This window comes from Carassius auratus, chromosome 30 (assembly GCF_003368295.1).
Source record: "Carassius auratus strain Wakin chromosome 30, ASM336829v1, whole genome shotgun sequence".
Classification (NCBI taxonomy): Eukaryota; Metazoa; Chordata; class Actinopteri; order Cypriniformes; family Cyprinidae; genus Carassius; species Carassius auratus.
The window spans coordinates 28,079,268-28,106,105 of NC_039272.1; the positions used below are offsets into that span (position 1 = coordinate 28,079,268).

General features: G+C 41.5%; 1 protein-coding gene across 1 annotated transcript; it reads left to right on the forward strand.

The window, feature by feature from the left end:
* The first annotated feature begins 243 nt into the window (after nucleotides 1-243).
* LOC113049858 (delta-aminolevulinic acid dehydratase) lies at nucleotides 244-25,464 on the forward strand. Its single transcript, XM_026212545.1, has 12 exons — nucleotides 244-414; nucleotides 1,281-1,403; nucleotides 1,546-1,596; nucleotides 11,180-11,276; nucleotides 13,209-13,344; nucleotides 16,414-16,497; nucleotides 16,613-16,701; nucleotides 16,788-16,843; nucleotides 16,989-17,076; nucleotides 17,262-17,348; nucleotides 24,161-24,290; nucleotides 24,459-25,464. Exons 2-12 carry the CDS (start codon nucleotides 1,285-1,287, stop codon nucleotides 24,515-24,517), a joined length of 996 nt encoding a protein of 331 aa, XP_026068330.1. The 5' UTR covers nucleotides 244-414; nucleotides 1,281-1,284; the 3' UTR covers nucleotides 24,518-25,464.
* Nucleotides 25,465-26,838: the final 1,374 nt, after the last annotated feature.

Sequence of the window (26,838 nt, forward strand, 5' to 3'; positions counted from 1 at the left end):
GTTCATCGCTGAAATAAAACGTAGACATCGATATCACGTTGTATGAGGTCTTTTTCTTCGCGCTATGTAGGACTTTTGATTTAATAATAAAAAAAATAAACATTATATAAGCTTGCAGAAGGATACTTTATTTATATCTCAGATACAAGAGCATCACATTTTGAACATTTACAAGTTATATAAATATGTATAGTACAAAAACCTACTGAAAGCTAAACGAAGAATTTGGCTCTCTGAGCCATCCAGCGCCACCTGGAGGAATACAAGTTTCGTCGAACAGGAAACAGTTGACAGCTAGGAACATTCTAATCTTAAAATGAAATGTACACATTCGTTCGAGGTTCGAGGAGAAATACTTTAACGTTAGCAAGATCGGTCATTTACGGGATCCCATTAGCAGTGACCAAACACAAAGTAAGTTCATTGTTTAACCGTTTCATGATAATTCACATTTCAGTGTTTTGCTATGAAAAACTATTACGCAATAGGCATGCTTGCATATATATATAGACATCTTAGTAAGTTGAATTTATATAAATTCAGTATTAGTGTACCAATTTTTTTTTAATCGGTGTTACATGGGTTACAACAAAATTCCAAAACACATCAAAATTTTGGTAACTGATTAATCATATATAATCATATGTGTAAAATGTGATTTTCTTTAAATGTCTGCAAAGTGATAATTTCTGCACGCTTGCGTTTGTTGTATGGCTACAATGTGTCAGTCACTCTTTGCTCATTCATTCATTCATTCATTCATTCATCCATTCAGATTTCTTTTCATGAAATCAGAAGACAAAATAATTTAATTACTCCCAACCACTCTGAATGTGTCTTAATTAGTCATTTTCTTTTTTTACAGTTATTTAATGTTTTCCCCAAATCAACAGTTTGTCATTATCAGTATTTTTAGTAATGTGTAAATCAAGAAATTATTTAATAATGTTAGGCTAATAATCATTTTCATAATTATTTTAAGATCTCTAAATGTATTAAAAATTATTAGTTTTACTCCTAGAATGTAGTGAGGGTTAATGTTTAAATGAGAAAATCTACTCAGTTTCACGTTACCTGAAAACAAGCCTTAACATGCTTTCTATTGCAGTTTTTGTTTTCAGGTGGATTTTTTGTTTTAATTATCTTTTTTTTTTTTTTTTTCTTCTGGGAAACGAGACTGCATCTGATTAACAATATTTATGAATATGTAACTATGATTCATAATTCTGCAGTTATGTAGATTGTGTCAGTAAGTGTTTGTCTTCTGTTTGAATCTATAGGACGATGACACAGCCGGCAGACTCTATTTTACATAGCGGTTACTTTCACCCCATTCTGCGACACTGGCAGTCCTGTGCTTCAGACCTTAGACCAGATAACCTCATATATCCTATCTTCATTACGTAATGTCTTCTCTCTCTCTCTCTCTATATATATATATATATATATATATATAGTTATGTTATTATTGAACGTTTCTATTTGTTAATTTGTTGTAAATGAATAGTAATAGTTATTATGTCTCCTTCTGTATAATTTTAACAGTGACAGTCCTGATGCAGTGGAACCAATTTCAAGTCTTCCTGGTCAAGCGAGGTATCTGTGATGGGTATTGAAGAGAGAGGACTCAAATGCGAGGGCAAAATGACAGTCTTTAATCAAACAAAGGAAAGCCACAGGAAAATCCAACTAAGGAGTACAAAGATGAGAACCAAGGAAGACCCGAAGGCTGGGTTTAACTAACACAGGAAACCTCTGTGGCTGGAACGACCAGAAGGCTGGCGAGGTGGAGGCTTGACCGGGCTCAGGGGAGAGCCGGGGATCGGAGCTCGCAGAGCGGGGCGGTCGCGGCGTAGAACAGCAGGTAAGGTTCTGTGGGGTGCAATGGGTGAGCACAGAGACGTACAGGTAATGATAGCAGACAACTAACTTCACCCCGACTGGACAGGACAGGACAGGACAAGACCAATTGCTAACATGGACGCCAAAGGCAACGGCTTCATTCGGAAGTAACAATCTGACAAAGAGACACGGGAACGAGAGGGTAGAAGTAGCCCAAATAACGAGGCAGGATGAGAACCAGGTGAAGGGGAAATTATCTTAATGAGAAGTGAAGACAGCTGTGACACAGAAGCGAAGAGCGAGGGAGACAGGTGGGGATAAACCAGCAGGGGGAGACAGAGAGAGAAAAAGAGAGAGATAGAGACAGGATCATGACAAGACCATGACAGTACCCTCTCCTCAAAGAGCGCCTCCAGGCGCTCCAGCGGGGAAATGCTGGCGAGACCGGAGGAAATCATCAATGAGCGAGGGGTCCAGGATATCCTTAGGGGAGACCCAACTCCTCTCCTCAGGACCATACCCCTCCCAATCGACTAAATATTGGTGTCCACGACCCCGACGCCGCCTATCTATGATCCTGCGGACGGTGTAGACCGGGGAGTCTTCAATACGAACGGCAGAGAAGGACGTGGGAGGGGGGGAGCGAGAGGCCGGTTTAATGCAGGAGACGTGAAACACCGGGTGAACACGACGAAGATTCTGCGGCAACCGGAGTTTGACGGCGACAGGGTTAACGATCTTGATAATGCGGAACGGCCCGATGAAGCGGGGAGCCAGTTTACGGGAGTCAGACTGGAGGGGTAAATTAGACGTAGAAAGCCAAACTTTCTGACCCGCGACATAGCGAGGACTTTTGACACGCGATCTATTAGCAGCCACGCACATGCGTCTCTTAGAACGACAAAGTGCGGATCTCACCCTCTTCCAGGTTCGCTTACAGCGACTGATAAAGGTCTGAACGGACGGGCAGTGAGAATCGGTCTCTTGGGATGAAAATAAGGGCGGTTGATAGCCGAGGCAACACTGAAAGGGAGAGATACCAGCGGCCGAGGAAGGGAGGGAATTATGAGCATACTCAGCCCAGGAAAGCTGTTCGGCCCAAGACGAGGGATCAGGTAGCGGTCGGAGGAGACCCGCAGGCGGAGAGTTGCCCGCTTTGGTCTGGGCACAAACAGAGCAGGCAGCGATAAAACGGCGCGCATCACGTTCTAAAGAGGGCCACCAGAAACGCTGGCGGATAAATGCGATAGTACCTCGAGCACCGGGATGAACCGCTAGTTTAGAGGAATGGGCCCATTGAAGAACTGCTAATCGTGTGGGAACTGGGACAAAGAGGCTGCCCTTAGGGCAGTTACGGGGAGTAGCGACGTGAGAGAGAGCGCGCTTAACCTGTCTCTCGATCCCCCAGATCGCAGCCCCCACCACCCGACCGGGGGGAATAATCTCCTCTCGGGGGGTGCGGCCGATCGAGGGATCGAAAAGTCGAGACAACGCGTCTGGTTTACCGTTCTTAGAGCCCGGACGGTATGAAATGACAAAATCAAAACGCGTAAAGAAAAGGGCCCAACGAGCCTGACGCGAGTTCAATCTCTTGGCGGAGCGAATGTATTCTAAATTGCGATGATCCGTCAAAACAATAAAAGGAACAGAGGAACCCTCTAACCACTGCCGCCACTCACCCAATGCCAGGCGGATGGCGAGGAGCTCACGATTCCCGACATCATAATTACGTTCAGCGGGGGAGAGGCGGTGGGAGAAGTAAGCGCAAGGGTGTATCTTATTATCCGACGCTGACCGCTGGGAAAGAACGGCTCCCACCCCTACCTCGGAGGCGTCGACCTCAACGATAAACTGTCTTGAGCTATCTGGAGTGCAGAGGATGGGTGCGGACGTAAAAAGGGTCTTAAGCCGGTCAAACGCCTCCTGCGCAGACCCGGACCAACCGAAACAAGATTTAACCGAAGTGAGGGCGGTGAGTGGCGCGGCCACCTGACTGAAGTTGCGTATAAAGCGGCGATAAAAATTAGCAAAACCGAGAAAGCGCTGTAGCGAGACACGAGACTCAGGGACGGGCCAATCGAGCACGGCCTGGACCTTGGTAGGGTCCATACTGATCCCCTCTGCTGAGATAACGGAGCCTAAAAACGTTATAGACGAAGCATGAAAGGAACACTTCTCAGCCTTAACAAAGAGTCGATTCTCAAGCAAACGTTGGAGAACGCGGCGAACGTGCTGCACGTGAATCTGGAGAGAGGGCGAAAAAATCTAAATGTCATCGAGATAGACAAAAACAAATAAATTGAGCATATCCCGAAGGACGTCATTGATCAGAGCTTGAAAGACAGCGGGGGCGTTAACCAATCTGAAGGGAAGGACCCTATACTCGAAGTGGCCGAGGGGCGTGTTAAAGGCGGTCTTCCACTCGTCCCCCTCCCGAATGCGTACGAGATGGTAAGCGTTACGTAGGTCGAGCTTGGTAAAGACTTTTGCCCCCTGCAGGATATCAAAGGCTGAGGACATCAGTGGCAGGGGGTAACGATTCTTAACAGTGATGTCATTCAGCCCCCGATAATCTATGCATGGGCGTAAAGAACCGTCTTTCTTTTTAACAAAAAAGAAGCCGGCGCCGGCAGGCAACGAGGACGGAACGATTGTGCCGGCGCTGAGAGACTCAGATAAATAATTTTCTAAAGCCTCCCGTTCGGGAGCAGAAAGAGAATAGAGCCTACCCCGAGGGGGCGTGGTCCCCGGGCGGAGATCAATAGCGCAGTCATACGGACGGTGGGGCGGAAGAGACATGGCTCGAGAACGGCTGAAAACCCCTCGCAAATCGTGATACTCCTCCGGTACCCCAGTCAGATCTCCCGTCTCCTCCTGCAACACAGAAACAGAAGACACGGGGGGAACAGCCGAGGCTAAACACTTAACATGACACGACAACTTCCAGGACAAAACAGACCCCTTAGCCCAGTCAATGTGTGGATTGTGAAGTTCTAACCAAGGGTGCCCCAGTACTAAAGGAGTAAAAGGAGACTGAAAAATAAAAAAGGAAACTGTCTCTTTATGGTTGCCAGAAACGGTTAGAGACAATGGGATAGTCTGTTTCTGTACCCTAGGTAGGGCGCTGCCATCAAGGGCAAATAAAGAGGTGGAGTCTCTTAGCGGTGTGAGCGGAATACCTTGTTGGAGCGCCCACTTCTCATCCACAAAGTTTCCCTCGGCCCCAGAGTCGATCAAGGCCGCACAGGAGGCTGACGACCCCGCCCACTGGAGATGCGCTGGAAGTGTCGTGCAGGAAGTGGAAGGGATGGTCTTAGTGGTAGCACTCGCCAGTAACCCTCCTCCTACTGGCGAGCGTTGGCTTTTACAGGACACGAAAACACAAAGTGAGAGGCACTAGCACAGTACATGCAGAGGCGGTTAGAAATCCTCCTCTGACGCTCCTTAGGTGAAATCCGCAGGCCACCCAGCTGCATGGGTTCCGGTTCTGAGTGGGAGGGGTTGACTCGAGGCGGCGAGAAGAGACTCTCCTCTAGGCGATGAGCACGACGGCGCTGATCAAACCGTCTCTCCACCCGGATGGCCAGGTCGATAAGGTCGTCGAGCCGGGCGGGGATCTCACGGACGAGGACCTCGTCCCGCACCTCTGGAGACAAGCCCTCCAGGAAGCGAGCAGTCAGTGCGGGTTGGTTCCACCCACAGGTGGTAGCGAGGGTCCGGAACTCAACGGAGAAATCCGGCACGGATCGTCTTCCCTGCCGGAGTGTGGAAAGCCGACGGGAAGCCTCCTCTCCGTAGGCGGAGCGGTCGAAGACCCGGATCATCTCCTCCTTGAAGCGCTCAAAGCTTGAGATGCACTCTGCCTCAGTCTCCCAGTTGGCCGTTCCCCATTCGCGAGCCCGCCCGTGGAGGAGTGAAAGAACGAAAGCCACCTTGGCCCTCTCCTTAGCATATGTAACGGGCTGGAGCGAGAAAACCACCTCACACTGGGTAAGGAAAGCGCGGCACTGAGTTGGCTCACCCGAATAGGCCGGAGGATTGTTTATCCGAGGCTCCGTCTGACCAGGAGGACAATAAGAGGCGGAAGGCTGGAGACGGAGGTTGTGGACCTGGCTGGACAGCTCGGACATCTGGGCGGCCAAAGAACCGACGGCGTGTCGGGTAGCGGAGATGTCCTCCTCACGAGGACGCCCTGGTGCTCAACGGCGGTCTGGAACGGGCTGCCACTCGCTGAGTCCATCATATGGTCAGAAGAGAGAGGACTCAAATGCGAGGGCAAAATGACAGTCTTTAATCAAACAAAGGAAAGCCACAGGAAAATCCAACTAAGGAGTACAAAGATGAGAACCAAGGAAGACCCGAAGGCTGGGTTTAACTAACACAGGAAACCTCTGTGGCTGGAACGACCAGAAGGCTGGCGAGGTGGAGGCTTGACCGGGCTCAGGGGAGAGCCGGGGATCGGAGCTCGCAGAGCGGGGCGGTCACGGCGTAGAACAGCAGGTAAGGTTCTGTGGGGTGCAATGGGTGAGCACAGAGACGTACAGGTAATGATAGCAGACAACTAACTTCACCCCGACTGGACAGGACAGGACAGGACAAGACCAATTGCTAACATGGACGCCAAAGGCAACGGCTTCATTCGGAAGTAACAATCTGACAAAGAGACACGGGAACGAGAGGGTAGAAGTAGCCCAAATAACGAGGCAGGATGAGAACCAGGTGAAGGGGAAATTATCTTAATGAGAAGTGAAGACAGCTGTGACACAGAAGCGAAGAGCGAGGGAGACAGGAGGGGATAAACCAGCAGGGGGAGACAGAGAGAGAAAAAGAGAGAGATAGAGACAGGATCATGACAAGACCATGACAGTATCATTCTTCACTGCTAAGTAGTAAAAAATATAATTGAATCTGCTATTGGATGAAAGATTCTTAGTGGATTATTAATGGAGTTTTTAAGCAAAGTATCAAGAGGATTTTAACTGGTTCAGGACATATATGAATAGTGTTTAAAATACTGTATTGTGAAATTTCATTACTTTACTTTCTATCAGTGTGCATTAAATAAGCATACACTCACCTAAAGGATTATTAGGAACACCATACTTATACTGTGTTTGACCCCTTTCGCCTTCAAAACTGCCTTAATTTTACGTGGCCTTGATTCAACAAGGTGCTGAAAGCATTCTTTAGAAATGTTGGCCCATATTGATAGGATAGCATCTTGCAGTTGATTTGTGGGATGCACATAATTTTCGTACAGTGAAATCATTGTCATGTTCAAGAAACCAATTTGAAATGATTCAAGCTTTGTGGCATGGTGCATTATCCTGCTGGAAGTAGCCATCAGAGGATGGGTACATGTTGGTCATAAAGGGATGGACATGGTCAGAAACATTGCTCAGGTAGGCCGTGGCATTTAAACGATGCCCAATTGGCACTAAGGGGCCTAAAATGTGCCAAGAAAACATCCCCCACACCATTCAATTTAGGTTAAAGGTCTAATAAAATGACAATGTGCCAGAATGCCAGAATATTTTAGCCTAAATTAAGCTGTCAGGTTAATTTGTAGTTCTTGATAAACTTTTTCTTAAAAGACACTATAAGGAAGATTATAGACAATAAGTAAACTTTTTGTTTTAAAAATATACAAGATGTTTGATGTCAAGTCAAGTCACCTTTATTTATATAGCACTTTAAACAAAATGCATTGCGTCAAAGCAACTGAACAACATTCATTAGGAAAACAGTGTGTCAATAATGCAAAATGATGGTTAAAGGCAGTTCATCATTGAATTCAGTGATGTCATCTCTGTTCAGTTAAATAGTGTCTGTGCATTTAATTGCAATCAAGTCAACAATATCGCTGTAGATAATTAATGTTAATGCAGCCTAAAAATCCTTTAACGGATTTGGATATTAAAAGCATATTAGTATGTTATGTGTAAGCCAGGTTAAAGAGATGGGTCTTTAATCTAGATTTAAACTGCAAGAGTGTGTCTGCCTCCCGAACAATGTTAGGTAGGTTATTCCAGAGTTTAGGCGCCAAATAGGAAAAGGATCTGCCGCCCGCAGTTGATTTTGATATTCTAGTTTTGATTTTGAGTTTTGAGAACGTAGCGTACGTAGAGGATTATAATGTAAAAGGAGCTCATTCAAATACTGAGGTGCAAAACCATTCAGGGCTTTATAAGTAATAAGCAATATTTTAAAATCTATACAATGTTTGATAGGGAGCCAGTGCAGTGTTGACAGGACCGGGCTAATATGGTCATACTTCCTGGTTCTAGTAAGAACTCTTGCTGCTGCATTTTGGACTAGCTGTAGTTTGTTTACTAAGCATGCAGAACAACCACCCAATAAAGCATTACAATAATCTAACCTTGAGGTCATAAATGCATGGATTAACATTTCTGCATTTGACATTGAGAGCATAGGCCGTAATTTAGATATATTTTTGAGATGGAAAAATGCAGTTTTACAAATGCTAGAAACGTGGCTTTCTAAGGAAAGATTGTGATCAAATAGCACACCTAGGTTCCTAACTGATGACGAAGAATTGACAGAGCAACCATCAAGTCTTAGACAGTGTTCTAGGTAATTACTAGCAGAGTTTTTAGGTCCTATAATTAACACCTCTGTTTTTTTCAGAATTTAGCAGTAAGAAATTACTCGTCATCCAGTTTTTTATATCGACTATGCATTCCATTAGTTTTACAAATTGGTGTGTTTCACCGGGCCATGAAGAAATATAGAGCTGAGTATCATCAGCATAACTAGTGAAAGCTAACACCATGTTTCCTGATGATATCTCCCAAGGGTAACATATAAAGTGTGAAGAGTAGCAGCCCTAGTACTGAGCCTTGCGGTACTCCATACTGCACTTGTGATAGATATGATACATCTTCATTCACTGCTACAAACTGATGGCGGTCATATAAGTACGATTTAAACCATGCTAATGCACTTCCATTAATGCCAACAAAGTGTTCAAGTCTATGCCAAAGAATGTTGTGGTCAATTGTGTCAAACGCAGCACTAAGATCCAATAAAACTAATAGAGAGATACTGTACACCCACGATCAGATGATAAGAGCAGATCATTTGTAACTCTAAGGAGAGCAGTCTCAGGACTATGATACGGTCTAAATCCTGACTGGAAATACTCAAATTTACCATTTTTCTCTAAGAAGGAATATAACTGTGAGGATACCACCTTTTCTAGTATCTTGGACAGAAAGGGGAGATTTGAGATTGGTCTATAATTAACTAGTTCTTTGGGGTCAAGTTGTGTTTTTTTGATGAGAGGCTTAATAACAGCCAATTTGAAGGTTTTGGGGACATATCCTAATGACAATAAGGAATTAATAAAAGTCAGAAGAGGATCTATGACTTCTGGAAGCACCTCTTTTAGGAGCTTAGATGGTATAGGGTCTAACATACATGTTGTTGGTTTAGATGATTTAACAAGTTTATACAATTCTTCCTCTCCTATAGTAAAGCATGAGTGAAACTGTTTCTCAGGGGGTCTATAGTGCACTGTCTGGTGTGATACTGTAGCTGACGGCTAAATGGTTGCAATTTTATCTCTAATAGTATAAATTTTAGAAGTAAAGTAGTTCATAAAGTCATTACTGCTGTGGTGTTGGGAAATGTCAACACTTGTTGATGCTTTATTTTTCGTTAATTTAGCAACTGTATTGAATTAATTCCTGGGGTTATGTTTGTTTTCTTCTAAAAGAGAAGAAAAGTAATCGGATCTAGCAGTTTTTAATGCTTTTCTGTAGGATAGGTTACTTTCCCGCCAAGCAATACGAAATACCTCTAGTTTTGTTTTCCTCCAGCTGCACTCCATTTTTCGGGCTGCTCTCTTTAGGGTGCGAGTATGCTCATAATACCATGGTGTTAAACTGTTTTCCTTAACCTTCCTTAAGCATAACGGAGCAACTTTATTTAAAGTGCTAGAAAAGAGAGAGTCCATAGTTTTTGTTACATCATCAGATGTAACAAAGATGGATGTAACAAAGATGGATGTATTTAAAGTTTGGGCTCCTGTTCTGAGATAAGCTTCAGGCAGGGTGGAGCTGGAGGTAGGCAACAAAGCACAAAGATAAACCAAGGATCCATTTATTCTCTGTGGTTATGTCCCCTTTGGATAGCACAAGTATTCATTGTCAAAGAGGTCTGGTTAGATTGTCTTCAGAATGGAGCACTGTCATTCCGGTTACTGAATACTTTCTAAAATTACTATGTGAAACAATGCACACTGTGCAGCTGTAAACATTTAGTATTAAACATAATTTTGTCATTGCAGCTGCTGTTAAGAGAACATGGGTAATATCCTGAAACTTGTGCTTAGAACTGCACTTAACCCTAGTGGGCCCTATTTTAACGATCTGAAACGCAAGTGTCAAAGCGCGAAACGCAAGTAAGTTTGTGGGCGGGTCTCGGCGCTGTTGCTATTTTCCCGGCGGGATAAATGGCTCTTGCGCCCGGCGCAAATCTAAAGTGGGTTGGTCTGAAGTAGCTTCATTATTCATAGGTGTGGTTTGGGCGTAACGTGAAATAAACCAATCAGAGCGTCATCCAACATTCCCTTTAAAAGCAGGTGCGCAAGTTCCATTATGGATTGCTATTATTATGGCGTATTTACCAGGCGCACGCCAGGAGCGGTTCACAGCCGAGGAGACTGATGTTCTTGTAAGAGCAGTGAAAGACAGAGAAGTTGTGTTGTATGGGGATGGGAGAATAATTAGCCTGAATAATTTGTAAGCTAGATTTATGCCTATTTTGTTCACATCTTCGTGGCACACCACAATGATTTCCGTCATCTCATGTGTTAATATTTTTTTAGTATAACAATTTATGATTTGCAAAAATAACTGTTGCATCTGTGTAGATAACATGAGCAAAGTGTATGCGCGTTGTGCACGCTATACATTATGGTCAAGCATGCGCCCTTAAAATAGCATAATGATCAACACGCAACGCGCCACTGACTTTAGACTAGGTTTTTTCTGGTCAGTGGCGCAATTGTTTAATGGAACAGCAAAATAGCACCAGGGATTGTTTGCGCCGGAACACGCCTCCTTTTTTGCGCTGAACTGCCCAGGGAGCGCAAGTGCATTCACTAGTTTAGCGACGTGCCTCTGTGGAGGGAAAAGCGCACTTTGCGCGGGTGCAAAATAGGAATGACACATGCGTTGGTGTACAAAGTCAATTGCGCTGGGTGCAAGATAGGGCCCAGTGTATCATACGTATATAAAAAAAACAAATGCCATTGTATTGTTAAGACATCTTAGTCAAGATATGACATATGATGTTTTTGTGTATTTTTCAGATATGGTGTAAATAAGATAGAGGGTTTACTTCGTCCCCTTGTGGACAAAGGTCTGAAGTGTGTGCTGATTTTTGGAGTTCCTGCAAAAGTTGCGAAGGTCAGTGAAATGTTTTAGTTGTATTTCATTTATATTAAAGTTTCAGTATTATTGTTGTCAATAATGTAAGTCATGGTATATCATGAAGAAATTAGGGCAGTAAAGCTATTAAGAATTTTTAATCAATTAATTGAAAAATTTTTTGATTAATTTAATTAACTTCACATCAAATTTGACTGACACTTTACCCTCAAAAGTGTATAAATGTCACAAAAGAATAATGTAATTATTCTGTTAAATAAGAGAGGCATCAAATAAACATAAAAATTAGCTACAATGCCCATGATTGTTTATGTATTTATTTTTAGAAGCTGCATCCAAATAAGTTTATTGCAGCATAGATATAACATGAATGCATTCACACTGCAATTAGAAATGCATAAATAATTCCATGAGATTAATGGATTTTAAATGGTTATTAAAGGGATTGCTCAGCTAAAAATGGAAATTCTGTCGTCATTTACTTTGTTGTTTCAAATCTGTATGACTTTATTTTATGGAACATGACTTTTTGTGTTTTTTGTTTTTTTTTTTCCTTACAATGAAAGTCACATGTAACCAAAAAATAAAATAAAAAATTGGTTAACAATATTCTTAAAAATATCTTCACTGGTGGCCGGTGCAGCATTCTATATTTTCCATGCAGAGTGAATTTCTTTTTGCCTGTGCATTAAATTAGAACTCTTGTGGGATGTGTGTATTTGTGTAAAATATATGTAAATTTTGTTCTGTGTAATAGTGACTGGATAGCAAACTCAGTGATAGTGTCCCCTTCTCTCCTCCACTCTGCAGCACACCACACTCATACTTGCTACATTTTTCAAAACTGTAGTGGTAACTAGACAGTGCTGTAATAGGGGGTTTCATGTCCTTTTAAAGGGGTCACATGATGCAATATTTACATTTTTCCTTTCTCTTCGGAGTGTTACAAGCTCTTGGTGCATGAAGAAGATCTGAAAAGTTGCAAAGACTAAAGTCTCAAATTCGAAGAGATATTCTTTATCAAAGTTAAGACTCTGCCACGCCCCCCTAAAACGGCTCATTCAAACACGCCCCCTACATGTCTACATCACGATGTTGGAATATTTGTGAAATGCTAAATGCCGCCCAAATTTTTCCGCAATGAAGTAATGCATGGTTAGCACAGTTAGTGTTGAAGCAGCCATGTCAGGGAGATGCTTTGTGTATCTAGGCGAAAGCAAAAGCACTTTATTTGGCCTTCTTAAGTAGAATCTTTGCATTTAGGAATCTTTACAATTACTTAAAACAGAACAGCAACGCAATTTATGGACGACCGTTTCATGGGAGTAATTTTGATTTTGCTATACAATCTGGCGCTTCTGTATCAACTACTGTAAATATGTTTTGTTATTAGTTTAAGTATTTGCCATTGAAGGTTCAAATGCAGAGTTTTGCACGTTGCTTGTGTGTGCTAGAGAAAGAGAAACATCACAGTGGAGTCAGCTGTCTTAACCGTATGTGGCTTGGTACTGCAAATACACATGAGCTTCATCACTGTGTCTGTCACACCAATCTGTTCCCCTTTGGGGTTGAACTGATGGCAAAACTAAGGACATTATATTAATTGTCTTTACATTTATTTTGAAAGATGAAGCTTGTGATTATGGAAAGGGGTGTTACATTTCCGACGAGTGCTTGTGGTTTTCGGTCAGTTGGCAAATCAGCAGACTGTGCTTGTCAGAAGGAGGGGCTTTGTAGAAAATGACGTATTTGAGAGAGAAGGGGCATAGAGGACCAACAATAATGTATTGTAAAGTATTTTTAAAATGTGGTGTTTTTTGAACATTTAAAGCATGTCAACATATTCTGTTACACCAAGTACACAAAATAAAGATCTTTAAAAAAGCATCAACTAATTGATTAACTTAACTAATTAAATTAACACTAAACCAATTTTTTTTGTTTTCTTAGGATGAAAGGGGCTCTGGGGCGGACACAGATGACACTCCTGCAGTGCTGGCTGTGAAGAAACTGAGAAGCACATTCCCTGACCTTTTGTTGGCCTGTGATGTGTGTCTTTGCCCTTACACCTCTCATGGCCACTGTGGTTAGTTTCAGTACTAGATTTTTTTATTTTTTTTTGAAATGGACAATATTTTAAGCCAATAATAATTACATGTTATGGATCACAACCAAAAATAGATATCAAAGCTTCTATTCTACTTTGTCTTAATGAATTACAACAATAGAATAAAAATGAATAAAAACAATACAGGTAAAAGCTATAAAGAAAAATTCTAAAGAAACATTAAGATTCTTAACAGTGCTATTAAACTATGATTGTTATAAATGTACTAGAAAGTGTTTGATCACAGCAAAGGCAATCTAAATGCAAAAATAGGGAAAATTAACATAAACAAACCAACAATAAATAACAGGGTTTATGCGGGGTTGTAAAAGGTAGTAAAAGGTAGTAAATTAAATTATGCCAAATTAAGGCCAGTAAAAAGTAGTAAAAAGTAGTAAACATCATCTGACGAGGTAGTAAATTTTCGAAGCCCCATCTAACTGGGTCTATATCATGGGTGTCCAAACTAAGGCCCGCGGGCCAACTGCATCCCGCGGTCCAGTTTTTATTGGCCCGCAGCCAGGGTCCGAAATTAACACCCGCCAAGCGCCAAGTGCAGTTAGATTTTCCGTTTGGCGAGTAAATCTCGAAAGGGTATTCACACACTGGTGAGTGAATGTTCATCATACCAAAATAGTAAAAAAAAAAATTACAATTGCCTTTTGTAATGTTATGATGCCTGGAAATTAGTTCAAATCTCCTGCGAATCTAAAGCGAGCGAGCAAAAGCGTGCATGCAAGCCGTGTAGCGAGCGCACGGCAGAGAGGGAGAGACCTTGCGTGTGTGTCTCTCTCTCTCTCATGCAGTGGTGACGCGTTCATATAAACGGAACCTAAACGCTGTAAAAAAAAATATTAAGACATTTTAATTGTTTATTAATAATCAAGTGTTTCTGTGTCAGCTGCAAAGATGAAGTTGACACTGACTCGCGATCTTCGCAGTAGTGAATGCGCTGGAGAAAAATGCAGTTTTTACGGATTATCCTATAGCCTACTTTTATTTACCATATTTTTCGGACTATAAGTCGCACCTTAGTCCAAAAGTACGTCATGATGAGGAAAAAAAACATATAAATCGCTCTGGACTATAGACCCTTTTACAGTTGGTAAACAATGTGACGTATTTGTGTGGGCGGGGCTTAGCTGGAGGCAGAAAGATTCCCCTCAACACTTGAACAAACGGTAGCTAGCGAGTTTTTTTAGCTTGTTTTTTTAACAATGGCTGGAGAAAATCTGAATATATCTGCTTTATCTGAATATTTAAGGTCACTCACTGTCCGGGACCGTGATAATTATTTGAAAAAGTTAGCTTTTACGGACGGGACCAGATTGGTCGACCCGTACACAATCACTCATTGGATGGACGATCTGACAGGATTACCTCCGATTGAGTGGCCTGACATCTACACTTACCTGATAGAGAAACCGAGCGTGTATAGTAAAGAGAAAATGAGGGCGTATAAATCCTTAGATTAAATAAAGAGTGACATTACAGTAAAATTATTATTAAGATGTAATTAGTTTCTAGAAATAAAAATAGCAAATTAATTATAAACTTTCTGTATTTATTCTTTCTTACCATGTTCTTAAATTCCGGTCACAATTAATCACAACAATGTATATAAAATGTTCTCCGTCGATTCTGGCAACCAACAACACAACAAGACGACATTTTAAGCTTCTTGAGTAGCCGACCCTGTGTTGGTTTGTGTTAGCCGCCTCCAGTTTTCCGTTTGTTTTGCCTCCAGCTAGCGCCGTGACGTACCTCTGACGTCCGCGCAAAAGGGGTCTATAAGTCACATTTATTTAGAAATGAGAAAACATTACCGTCTACAGCCGTGAGAGGGCGCTCTATGTCTTCAGTGACTACAGGAGCACTGAGCAGCATTGAGCGCCCTCTCGCGGCTCGGAGACGGTAATGTTTTCTCTTGGTTCATGTCTCTTAGTTCATTTCTCTTTGTTCATGTCAAATTAATTTTGATAAATAAGTCGCACCTGACTATAAGTCGCAGGACCAGCCAAACTATGAAAAAATGTGTGACTTATAGTCCGGAAAATACGGTAGTTTTTTTAATGGTTCTGTTTAAAAGTAGAAATTTCAAGCTTTCTGTAAATAATAGATATAGGATATTTCTGATTTGTTTAGGTCTGTGAGGCAAGTAGCCTAGGCTACCTATACGCTGAGTTTCGGTTCATGTCTGAACGTGTTGTGATTTATACAAAATAATGAAACATGGATTAAAATTAAGATAAAATTAATACAAAACTAAATTCGTTTCAAAGAGAGGCTATGTGTTTTCTGTTTGAAGTTTTCTCTCTTTTCTCTCCTACAGAACCTCTCCTGACTTTCTCTTTCTTGCTCGCTCTGGTTCTCTATCTCTCCCTCCCAGTGTTATAATGAAGTTATATTTGCCTCTTTAAATTGTGATTAAATATGTTATTAATTAATTTTGGAAAGATATTTCATGTCTTTACTTGTCACTTTACTTAACACTTAACACTGCTACAGTTGAAGTTTGCAGCCGTGTTGGTAGTAAAAATATTGTGATGGTAGTAAAATAGGTGGTAAAAAGGTAGTAAATTCAATTTAAGAATCTCTGATTAAACCCTGAATAAGGAAATAAGTCTTTAATATTGGCTGATAACTAATATGCTACCAATAATTAATATTGTGCATTCCAATTTGTTTTATTACCATTTTTCTTTTTTTTTTTTTTAGCAAATACTAATTCTTAAAAAAAAAAAAATAATTCACATGAGATGAAGACTCCCTATAATGGTGGCTGCCATGTTGGGAACACATAACCATCTGAACACTACTGGCTTATAATTTCTTATTTTTCAGTCCATTCACATTTTTAACCCAAAGTATTATTTAAGGATGATGCAGCATCCATGTATAGAGCCCAAGACAACTGTTGAAACTGCCAGTGAAACTTAGACTTTTAAACATAAACAAATAATTAATTTTCTGGTATTTTTAAATAAACTCTTAACGGCGATACAATCATAGTGTATGATTTGTGACATTCTCTATGGCACCTTTAAGGAATCATGAGTGAAGGTGGCAGCTTGGATAATGCTGCAAGCTGTTTAAGGCTGGCTGAAGTAGCTCTGGCTTATGCTCAAGCAGGTTCGTTCTAAATTATATTCATTTGTAGACAGTTACACATACTGTGCATGTTTCAGTAATAGGTCTAAAGAAGTCATCTTCATCAAATCCTGTCGATGCTTTTTTCTCCTTCTAGGATGCCATATCATTGCCCCTTCTGATATGATGGATGGACGAATTGCAGCCATTAAGCAAGCTCTAATCGCCAATGATCTTGGCAACAAGGTTGAGAGAAATCTCACTTCTGGTTGCAAACAAAAGTTCTGAATTGAATACAGCAGATGCTGACCAATCTCTTTATCCTTCCTTAGGTGTCAGTGCTGAGCTACAGTGCTAAATTTGCCTCATGCTACTATGGACCATTCAGGTAGTGTACTTCTAATGATTCCCTTTAGAATGCATTAGTGGACCACCTTCTTAGTTTTTATAAATGTATAGATGATTAAAACAATTGGAGGAGTTTATTTTTGTAAACCAATTATAAAAAATATATATTTTCTTTACATTTGAAGAGATGCTGCACAATCTAAGCCTGCTTTTGGAGACAGACGATGCTATCAGCTGCCACCTGGTGCCAAAGGACTAGCACTGCGGGCCTGTGTATGAGAAAATCATTCAAATAAAAATAAAACTTTTATTTCAGTGTTCACATATTTCCTTTTGAAACATGATCTAAATTTTGACTACAGAAATCGGCACTTTGACTAGGCCTGTGGTGTTTTTTTTTTTTGTTTTTTTTTTTATATATTAATTAGAAGTACATGGTTTTCTTTCTTTGCTGGTAGGACCGGGATGTTAAAGAAGGTGCTGACATGCTGATGGTGAAACCTGGATTACCATACCTTGATATTGTGAGAGAGGTTAAGAATAAGGTAATAACTTTTTAACTACTCCATGTTATATTCCGAAATAATTTTCTTAATACTCAGAAAATCTTATTTCACATTGTACAGTCTCAAAATGTATTTGGAGACTTTGGATACTACACCCAAAAATGAAAATAATATCATAATTTACTCACCATCATGACATGATATATGACTTTTTTCTGTAGTTGAACACAAAGATTTTTCAAAAACCACACAAAGCATAAGAGACTTCATTGTTACTTATATCATACAAGCTTCAGAATACACTTACGTCATGCTTCACAGTGTGCTGATGCTTACATCAAGCATGAACTCATGAACCTGAGTATGTCAGTTGGCCTGAAGCAGTGTTTTATAGTTTAACATTTCAAACATATTAGTATTTTATCACTACCACCTCAGAATACCAATTAATTTCACGAAACATTATGAAAAATGAATGCCTTTTTATTTAAAAAACCTACAGGGAAAAAAACTGCCTGCATCACTTGAAACATTGAAAAATAGCATAGAGAGAATAACTGTTATTCACTCTGTTATTTTTTTGTGTTTCAAGCTGTCAGCTAAGGCATAGGACACACACAGGCCTTTCCTCCTCACCTACAACATTAAAAACTCTGTCACTGGATGCGATCATTGCATTGGATTTGATTGTACTTTATTGTACACTGTAGTGTGTAGTGTGTGTGTATGTATGTGTGTGTGTGTGTGTATGTATGTATATATATATATATATATATAATGTAAAGTAGGCTATAATATAATATAATATAATATAATATCAGAGTTGTCTGGAATGCAGCATTAGGTTAATATTTCAATAAACGAGCATGTACTGTCATGATTCTGCCCTCGTGTCCTTGATTTTTTCCTAGTCTTGAGGCAGGATCATGACAGACCCATGTTTTGTGTACAAGCGCATGGCCTTGTCTTTGGGCCATGTGCTTGTGTTGTCTCGTTCCCTTGCCCCGCCCCCCTTGTTAACCTAGTCGTGTCTTGATTGTCCTATCTGTAACACCTGTCGTGTCTTGATTAGTACCCCTATTTAGATCTCCTAGTGTGCTCTGTCTTGCGTCGGTTCATTGTACCTGTCATTGTGATTGTACCTCAACTGTGTTCTGCAATTGTGATTGTGTGTGAGATTGTGCTGTACCCGCTGAAGTCCTTGTATTACCGTGAGTGTTTATAGTTAGTATTTAGAGTCCTTGTTTATCTTGTCAGTCCAGTCCTGTTTTAGTTATTTAGTCTTTACCTTGCTCCGTGTTTTCCCCCTCGTGGGTTTTTGTTTCCCCTTTTTGTAATAAATACTTTGTTTTGAGAATCCCTGTCTGCACCTGAGTTCCTCCCTTACCAATACCTGACAGAATGAACCGACCACAATGGAACTCAGCAGACAGGAGGCAATGCTGGATGCCCGTGCCAGCAGCGTTGAGAGCTGGCGTGCCCGTGCCAGCAGCGTCGAGAGCTGGCGTGCCCGTGCCAGCAGCGTCGAGAGCTGGCGTGCCCGTGCCAGCAGCGTCGAGAGCTGGCGTGCCCGTGCCAGCAGCGTCGAGAGCTGGCGTGCCCGAGCCAGCAGCGTCGAGAGCTGGCGTGCCCGAGCCAGCAGCGTCGAGAGCTGGCGTGCCCGAGCCAGCAGCGTCGAGAGCTGGCGTGCCCGAGCCAGCAGCGTCGAGAGCTGGCGTGCCCGTGCCAGCAGCGTCGAGAGCTGGCGTGCCCGTGCCAGCAGCGTCGAGAGCTGGCGTGCCCGTGCCAGCAGCGTCGAGAGCTGGCGTGCCCGTGCCAGCAGCGTCGAGAGCTGGCGTGCCCGAGCCAGCAGCGGTGAGCGTGCCCGAGCCAGCAGCGGTGAGCGTGCCCGTGCCAGCAGCGGTGAGCGCTGGCGTGCCCGTGCCAGCAGCGGTGAGCGCTGGCGTGCCCGTGCCAGCAGCGGAGAGAGCTGGCGTGCCCGAGCCAGCAGCGGTGGGCGTGCCCGAGCCAGCAGCGGTGGGCGTGCCCGAGCCAGCAGCGGTGGGCGTGCCCGAGCCAGCAGCGGTGGGCGTGCCCGAGCCAGCAACAGTGAGCGTGCCCGAGCCGGCAAAGAAGAGAGCTGCAGTCGTGAGAGCGGAGGAGAGAGCCGCGGCCGACTCTGCAGCAAAGACTCTTGTACAGTCGGTCTCATCCCATAAGGAGCTGCCTATTGTCTTAGCGGCTAAAGCCTTTTCTGATTATTTGTCTAGTCTTGTCCGTATCCTAGAAGTCCCCGTCAGTCCTGTCTTGTCCTCAGACCCTGTCCCCAGAAATCCCGAGTGTCCTGATGTCGTCTCCCCGTGTCCCGTAGATGTCGTCTCCCCGTGTCCCGTGAGTGTTGCCCCGTGTCCTGCTGATGAAGTCATGTATCCTGTTGATGTGGCCCCGTGTCCCGTAGATGTCCCGTGTCCAGTAGATGTTGTCGTCCCGTGTCCAGTAGATGTTGTCGTCCCGTGTCCAGTAGATGTTGTCCCCCCGTGTCCAGCTGTCGTCTCCCCGCGTCCCGTAAGTGTTGCCCCGTGTCCCTTGTCTGCTCCTATCATGTCCCCTGTCAGTTGTCCCGAGACCCCTCCCCGCCCCTCACCACCCAGACCTGCCCGTACCCCCCGTCGTCAGCCTTCGTCCTACCCTCCTAAGATTCCTACCCCTCCCACCCGCCCTGGTCTGTCCCCCATGAACTTTGTGGTCCCGCCCCCTCCCCTTCCCTGTTTTTTTTTTTTGATTTGTCACCCCAACCCTGCTGTTGTGTATTCTTGTTTGCCGTTGTTATTATTTGTCATGTCTTGTTGGTTTGTGTCTGTGTCCCAGTCTGTCATGTCAGTCGTGTCCCGTGTTTGATGTTCCCTTGAGGAGCGTCTGGAAGCCGCTCCTTAAGGGAGGGGTTCTGTCATGATTCTGCCCTCGTGTCCTTGATTTTTTTCCTAGTCTTGAGGCAGGATCATGACAGACCCATGTTTTGTGTACAAGCGCATGGCCTTGTCTTTGGGCCATGTGCTTGTGTTGTCTCGTTCCCTTGCCCCGCCCCCCTTGTTAACCTAGTCGTGTCTTGATTGTCCTATCTGTAACACCTGTCGTGTCTTGATTAGTACCCCTATTTAGATCTCCTAGTGTGCTCTGTCTTGCGTCGGTTCATTGTACCTGTCATTGTGATTGTACCTCAACTGTGTTCTGCAATTGTGATTGTGTGTGAGATTGTGCTGTACCCGCTGAAGTCCTTGTATTACCGTGAGTGTTTATAGTTAGTATTTAGAGTCCTTGTTTATCTTGTCAGTCCAGTCCTGTTTTAGTTATTTAGTCTTTACCTTGCTCCGTGTTTTCCCCCTCGTGGGTTTTTGTTTCCCCTTTTTGTAATAAATACTTTGTTTTGAGAATCCCTGTCTGCACCTGAGTTCCTCCCTTACCAATACCTGACATGTACTAATTACTAGACATTCTATTGGTAACATTTCAGCAGTTGATAGCGACTCCTAAAGTAGCATTTAAAGCACAGCTATGTGCGGTTGCTTTAATGCATTTTTGGGAAACGCACATGAAACAATAACGAACGATCATAAAATGACTCGTAGAAAACTCTTAAAGGGGTCATATAATGCCCATTTTCCACAAGTTGATATGATTCTTTAGGGTCTAAATGAAAAGTCTGTAACAGTTTGTTTAAAATTTCTCAATTGTAGCGTAAACAACACATTTTTTACCGTTAAAAACTGGATTTTTTCTAGTGGTTGGATGTTATCGGTGTTAACGTGCTGCTTTAACGCGAGACTCTTATCGGGCGATAAAAAAAAATATTGCCGTTAATCTATTCTCAAAATTGGGTTGGGAGCTGGGTCTATACTAAGCAAGCTATGATGACTTTCACCTTGATATTTTATATAACCGACTGGCTGAGGCCAGCCTAAAAAGATGCTCAGGACAGTTGACGGGCCACTGCTGTGCATCGTCACGAAAGCTTATCTTTTTCACCTTTTTATGCCTTATCGCTTGTCGATTTAAACATCAAAGCATCCAAACACAAGACGCGGAAAAGCTGAACAGAGCAGCTGGTTACTCGCGCACTGTGTACGGTGAGCACGAGAGAGAGAGAGAGAGAGACGCGTATCACGGACAGCGACACTGAACCGAGCTCTCTTCTGCGAAGTTCTCCTCGAAGTCCCTCCTGCACCTGAACGAACAAATACAAATCGTAGTTTGAACAAACAAAAAATGTGAAGGAGCCCATGGAGAAAATGCAGAGAAAGGCGTCTCAAAACACTTGAACATTGAATTTGCTTATTTTTGCTCTTGTGCCGACAAATGCATACAAAATATGTCAAAATATCCACTTTGGAAATTATGCTCGAAAAAACTGTCAGTTATTTCTTAAGTGAAAGTAAACAGTTGAGAAATAAAAATGGGATTATATTGTGTATTATATTGGATGCGTTCGTCGTCTCTTAAAGTGACCGCGCCTAATTTAGCTACTGGCTGCTGTAATGTTAATTCAAGAAAATGAAAGAAAATCACTCACTGCTCTTGACTGAATTTGTAATTTTAACAGTCAAACCAAACATTATTCAGACACCAGATATAATTTTTGATATATATAGCAAAACTGTAATAATGTGAGAAATGTTGAAGGCGTCTGAATAAATGTAGGTTTGATTGTATATTTCATTTTTACATTGAAGACTATCCAGTGCTATTTTAGATTTAATTATTTGGTTTCTGTACCTTGACACCTACAAACTTGAAAAAAACTTAAACATTGGTGTGAAAGAGGCGTAAGGTTGTTTGCACCTTGTGCAATGTGGAATTAGTTTACAGCTTTTTCAAGCATTTTGTGATGCAGGACATGAGCCCCTTTTCTAATGCACCACCTAGCTTGATAAACCCCTTCTCACAGACTTACTGTTTGTCAATCTTATTTGGGTAACACACATATTCTGTTTGCCTTCAGCAGAATTCGAATGAGTCATTTTAATATAGATTAATCTAGATAAATCTAGATTAATTTCAAGATCACAGTGAGATTAATCTAGATTAAAAAAATAATAATCTATGCCCACCACTACTCTTTTCAAAACACTCTGGTTTGTGGAATTCTCCTTCAATGCTAATGAGCTCTGCTGACTACGCCCCTCTCTTCTGATCTGCTCCCTCAGAGACTGTTTACTTTAGCCACATTCATAGTGAACCTTGCTAATTAGCACATTATTAGTGATTCATTTAAATACATCATACTCACTGCTTCTGTGAATGATTCACGCAAACATAAACGCATTCAAGTAGATCAAGGGAGCATTTCTTTCAGATCCAAACGTAAGGTAATCCTCTACGATTTCAGTCACTCAGATGTCGGGAGTAAATGACTACTGCTGTGTTCATTATTACATCCAACAACAAAACACCTCAATCACTTAGGAGTCATTCTTGTCTGCATCTTGGACTGATGACGGCTCACTCAGGGTGGGTCTGAGGTAAAGCACAAGTCCAGTCTGTGCTGAAGCACTGCTTTCAATCAAACAGACGTGGGAGGGGCCTCCTACCGTGTAACGTCACATGGTCAGACGGCTCAATTTGAGAAAGGTGAAAACATTTAATGAGACAACAAAAAAAATACTTGGTGGATTTTTATCATTATAGGGTGGTTGTGTACACACACTGCCAACACATGTTTCAGTTCAAACAACTTGTAAAAGTGCATGTAGCATTATATGACCCCTTTAAGTGCTAAGATCAATCGTTATCGGGAAACCCGGCCCAATTGATCATAAACCCAGCTAAAAGGCTTCCAAACCACTGAGTATCTTTGCACTCAAACATTTTGCTTCTCAAGACTGAGTCACATGGATTATAGTCATGAGTGTCTCTGCATTTATAGCACAATATCAAATCTGTGTTTAACAAAATATAGCACAAAACTTTCTAAATGCAAAATGTATTTGTATATTTAGCAGGCCTATGGGGATGGCAAACTATTGGAGACTTTCTTTTGCTCTTGGATGGCCACTTTCCTGGAAGTTTAGCTTCAATTGAAAAAAAGGAAAAACAGCTCAACAAAATCTCAAAAATAAATATTTAAATTTATTCACCCTAAGGCCATCCAATATGTAGATAAGTTTGTTTCTTAATAATAACAGATTTTGAGAAATTTAGCATTATATCACTTACTCACCATATGATCCTCTAAAGTGTATAAGTGCCATCAGAATGACGGACACAATCCAAATAGCTGATATCATCCATAATATTGCTATCTGCAAGTCATCTCATCTGAATCAGGATAGCAGTATGCACTGATCAAGCACACATTATAAGCAAAAACAGTTCTAAACAAATATGTGCAATTGACATGAAAGGCAAAAAGGAAATGCCGTTTTCAATTAATAGTGTTATTACAGATTATGGTATGGTATTTTGGCCAGAATTGACAGTGTACAGTTTATCCGCCTTAATGATTATTTGTTTGTCACAAACATGCAGCTTTTCACTTTACAAGACATTAAGGAGTCGTGACGATTATTTGTGGATTATTGTGATTTTTCATCATCTATTCGGATTCCTCTTTCTCAAATACTTTTCTGATGAAGAAACAAACATATCTAAATCTTTAATGGCCTGAGGGGAGTACATTTTCAGCATTTTTGGGTGCACTGTTTCTTTAAGTTTTCTTTAACATGCCACACGTGAAGGTGTGTTGGAACTGAATTCATCTGGACATTGGCCCTCTAAAAGCAAAGTGTCTCAAAGCACTCCAAAGTTTGCCACTTTTTATCAATTATCAATAATTTATCAATTGGGTCAAAATTTTTTTGTTCTCTGTTTCCCAACAGCACCCTACTCATCCACTGGCAGTGTATAATGTATCAGGTGAGTTTGCCATGTTGTGGCATGGAGCTGAAGCTGGAGCTTTTGACCTGCGCACTGCAGTTATGGAGGCCATGACTGCTTTCCGTCGTGCAGGTGAGAAGGGCGTCAGGGATTGACGGAATTGCAGTGCTTTTTGGGCAGGACTTTGGTCTCTTTTTTTTTTGTTTTTTGTTTTTTTACTTAAATTCCTCAAAAAATGATGGTTTACAGGTCATTCTTAATACTCTTTTAAGTATTTTCGCCCTATTTTCTTTGTTTCAGGAGCCGACATCATTATCACCTACTACTGTCCACAATTACTCACATGGTTAACAGAGTAAAATGTTGGTTCTCCAATATGAATGAACTTGGATAATACCAAATCTACTATCTCACCCTGAGACTGAAAATTATGACTTGTATTAAATCTGATATGCAAATATTACTACACAGATCAATAGCTTTTTTCCCCCCACATTTTCTAATTAGATTTATGTGTCTAGATATAAAGATATTCAATCAGCTTTGGTTTTTATAATTTTCTGTCATTTTGGCAAGTGCAGATGTTAAATTGGTCATTGTTTTCCAAAATATGATTGATTACATCACAGATTTGTTGTAATTTTAATTGAGCTTCTGTTACACTAGCAATAGACTTCAGGTTTGTAATTACAGAATTTTTTTTCAAATCAGTGTACTAATAATCACATTAACATAGGAAGTCCTGTTGGCATTTCGAGGGCTTGGAACCAGAGGGGCGTAAGTGGCATTTTGGGCGAAAATGAGTTCTATATATCAAATTAAAGGTCTTGATGAGCTCTATCTAGTTGTGCCAAAAAGACGCATCAGAAATCAACCTGTATTGAATAAAGCAACAAAACAACAAAGACCTAACACAAAAGTTTGAGCATTGTTTGGAGCCAGAGGGGCGTATGTCCACTTACACCCTTCTAGCTCTAAACAATACAAGAGCCTACAGTATTTTTCAGAGCCAGATGGACGTAAGTGGGTGGTGCCCCTAAACAGCACTAGATAAAATGGCTGACACACATGCTGCACACATGGAACTTTCTGAGGCAGAACAAATTTTGATGAATATAATGAAGCAAACGGATGAATCTTGTTAAGAAGTGACAGATGAAGAGATGTTTTTGTATGCTGCTCCTCACTTGAGTGTTGGAGGTAAAACGCATGCATTTAGGGGGAAGTTGTGGCCTAATGGTTAGAGAGTCAGACTCGCGATTGAAAGGTTGTGAGTTCGAGTCCCGGGCCGGCAGGAATTGTAGGTGGGGGGAGTGCATGAACAGCTCTCTCTCCACCTTCAATACCACGACTTAGGTGCCCTTGAGCAAGGCATCAAACCCCCAACTGCTCCCCGGGCGCCGCAGCATAAATAGCTGCCCACTGCTCCGGGTGTGTGTGTGCGCCTAATATTCTGGCATAGACTATTAGGTAACAATTTATACTTGATTTACAAGCATATCTATAATGTGTTTAATAAATGTATTTTCATACTTTATTAATGATCAATTTATCATTTCGAAATGAAGTATAGCATTATTTACACACCAATTATTTAGTTGTCAGATAAGATCACTTAGAAATTGTATTATTATTTACTGAAATTACATATAGTAATAGTTGCTTGGTGTGTTAATAATGATTTATTATGTATTTCTACTGTAAGGTTTAATTCAGGTAGTTATAAAGCATTTAGTAGTGGTCAACTATTTTTGTGAGCTCATCTAAAGTGAGGACTAGTTATGCCTTGTCATTAATCACTATTAATGATTAATAGTGTGCAGTTATTATAAAGTGTTACCGAATATTCTTTTAAACATTCACAGTCAACTTAACTCTAAGCCTGAACTAATAGATTCAGGAAATTCATGTAGGATATTAATACATACTTTGAAATCATAAAGGGACAGAGCCGAATGAGGTGAGGGAGAGAGATCGGCTTAAGGGAAACATGGAGACAGCACATGATGGAGAAAGTGAGTTCTGACTTAACCTAATTTAACCCTTAATCATTCAGTTCATGTAGGATAATGGTATGTTATCTGTTATCAAGAATCTGTTGCAGGCCCAGGCTATATATATATATATATATATGTATATATATATATATATATATATATATATATATATATATTAGTGCTGTCAAAATTAGCGCGTTAACGCATTCGATTAATTTGAAATATTTAACGCGTTAAAAAAAAATAACGCAATTAACGCGGTTGCAGTTTTTTTTTATTTCCAGTTGTGGCCTATGTGTGTTCAACGTGCAAAGAAATATGGTTAAGACCAAGGAAGGACTTTTAGACGGAAAGTTTCAGTATAAAACTCTGCCGGATTACTCTTCAGTCTGCCACAAGAAACATTACTCTTCATTTAGTCTGCCACAAGAAACAGCAACATTAAAATCATGAACTCAAATGTCATAGTCATTGCGTAAATCAGACCTTTATGTAACGCTAACGTTAATAAGCTTAAACGAAAATGACGAAATAATTGTGTAGCGGAGTATTTTTTGTACAGTGCCGCGAACTGTCAATCACTCCTGTACGCGTGCATCACTGTCCTCATCAGCTGCAGCAACTTGCGCTCTCTCTCTCTTCATCAAGTTTTAAAACAAAAAGGGGACATAAAGATCATATTG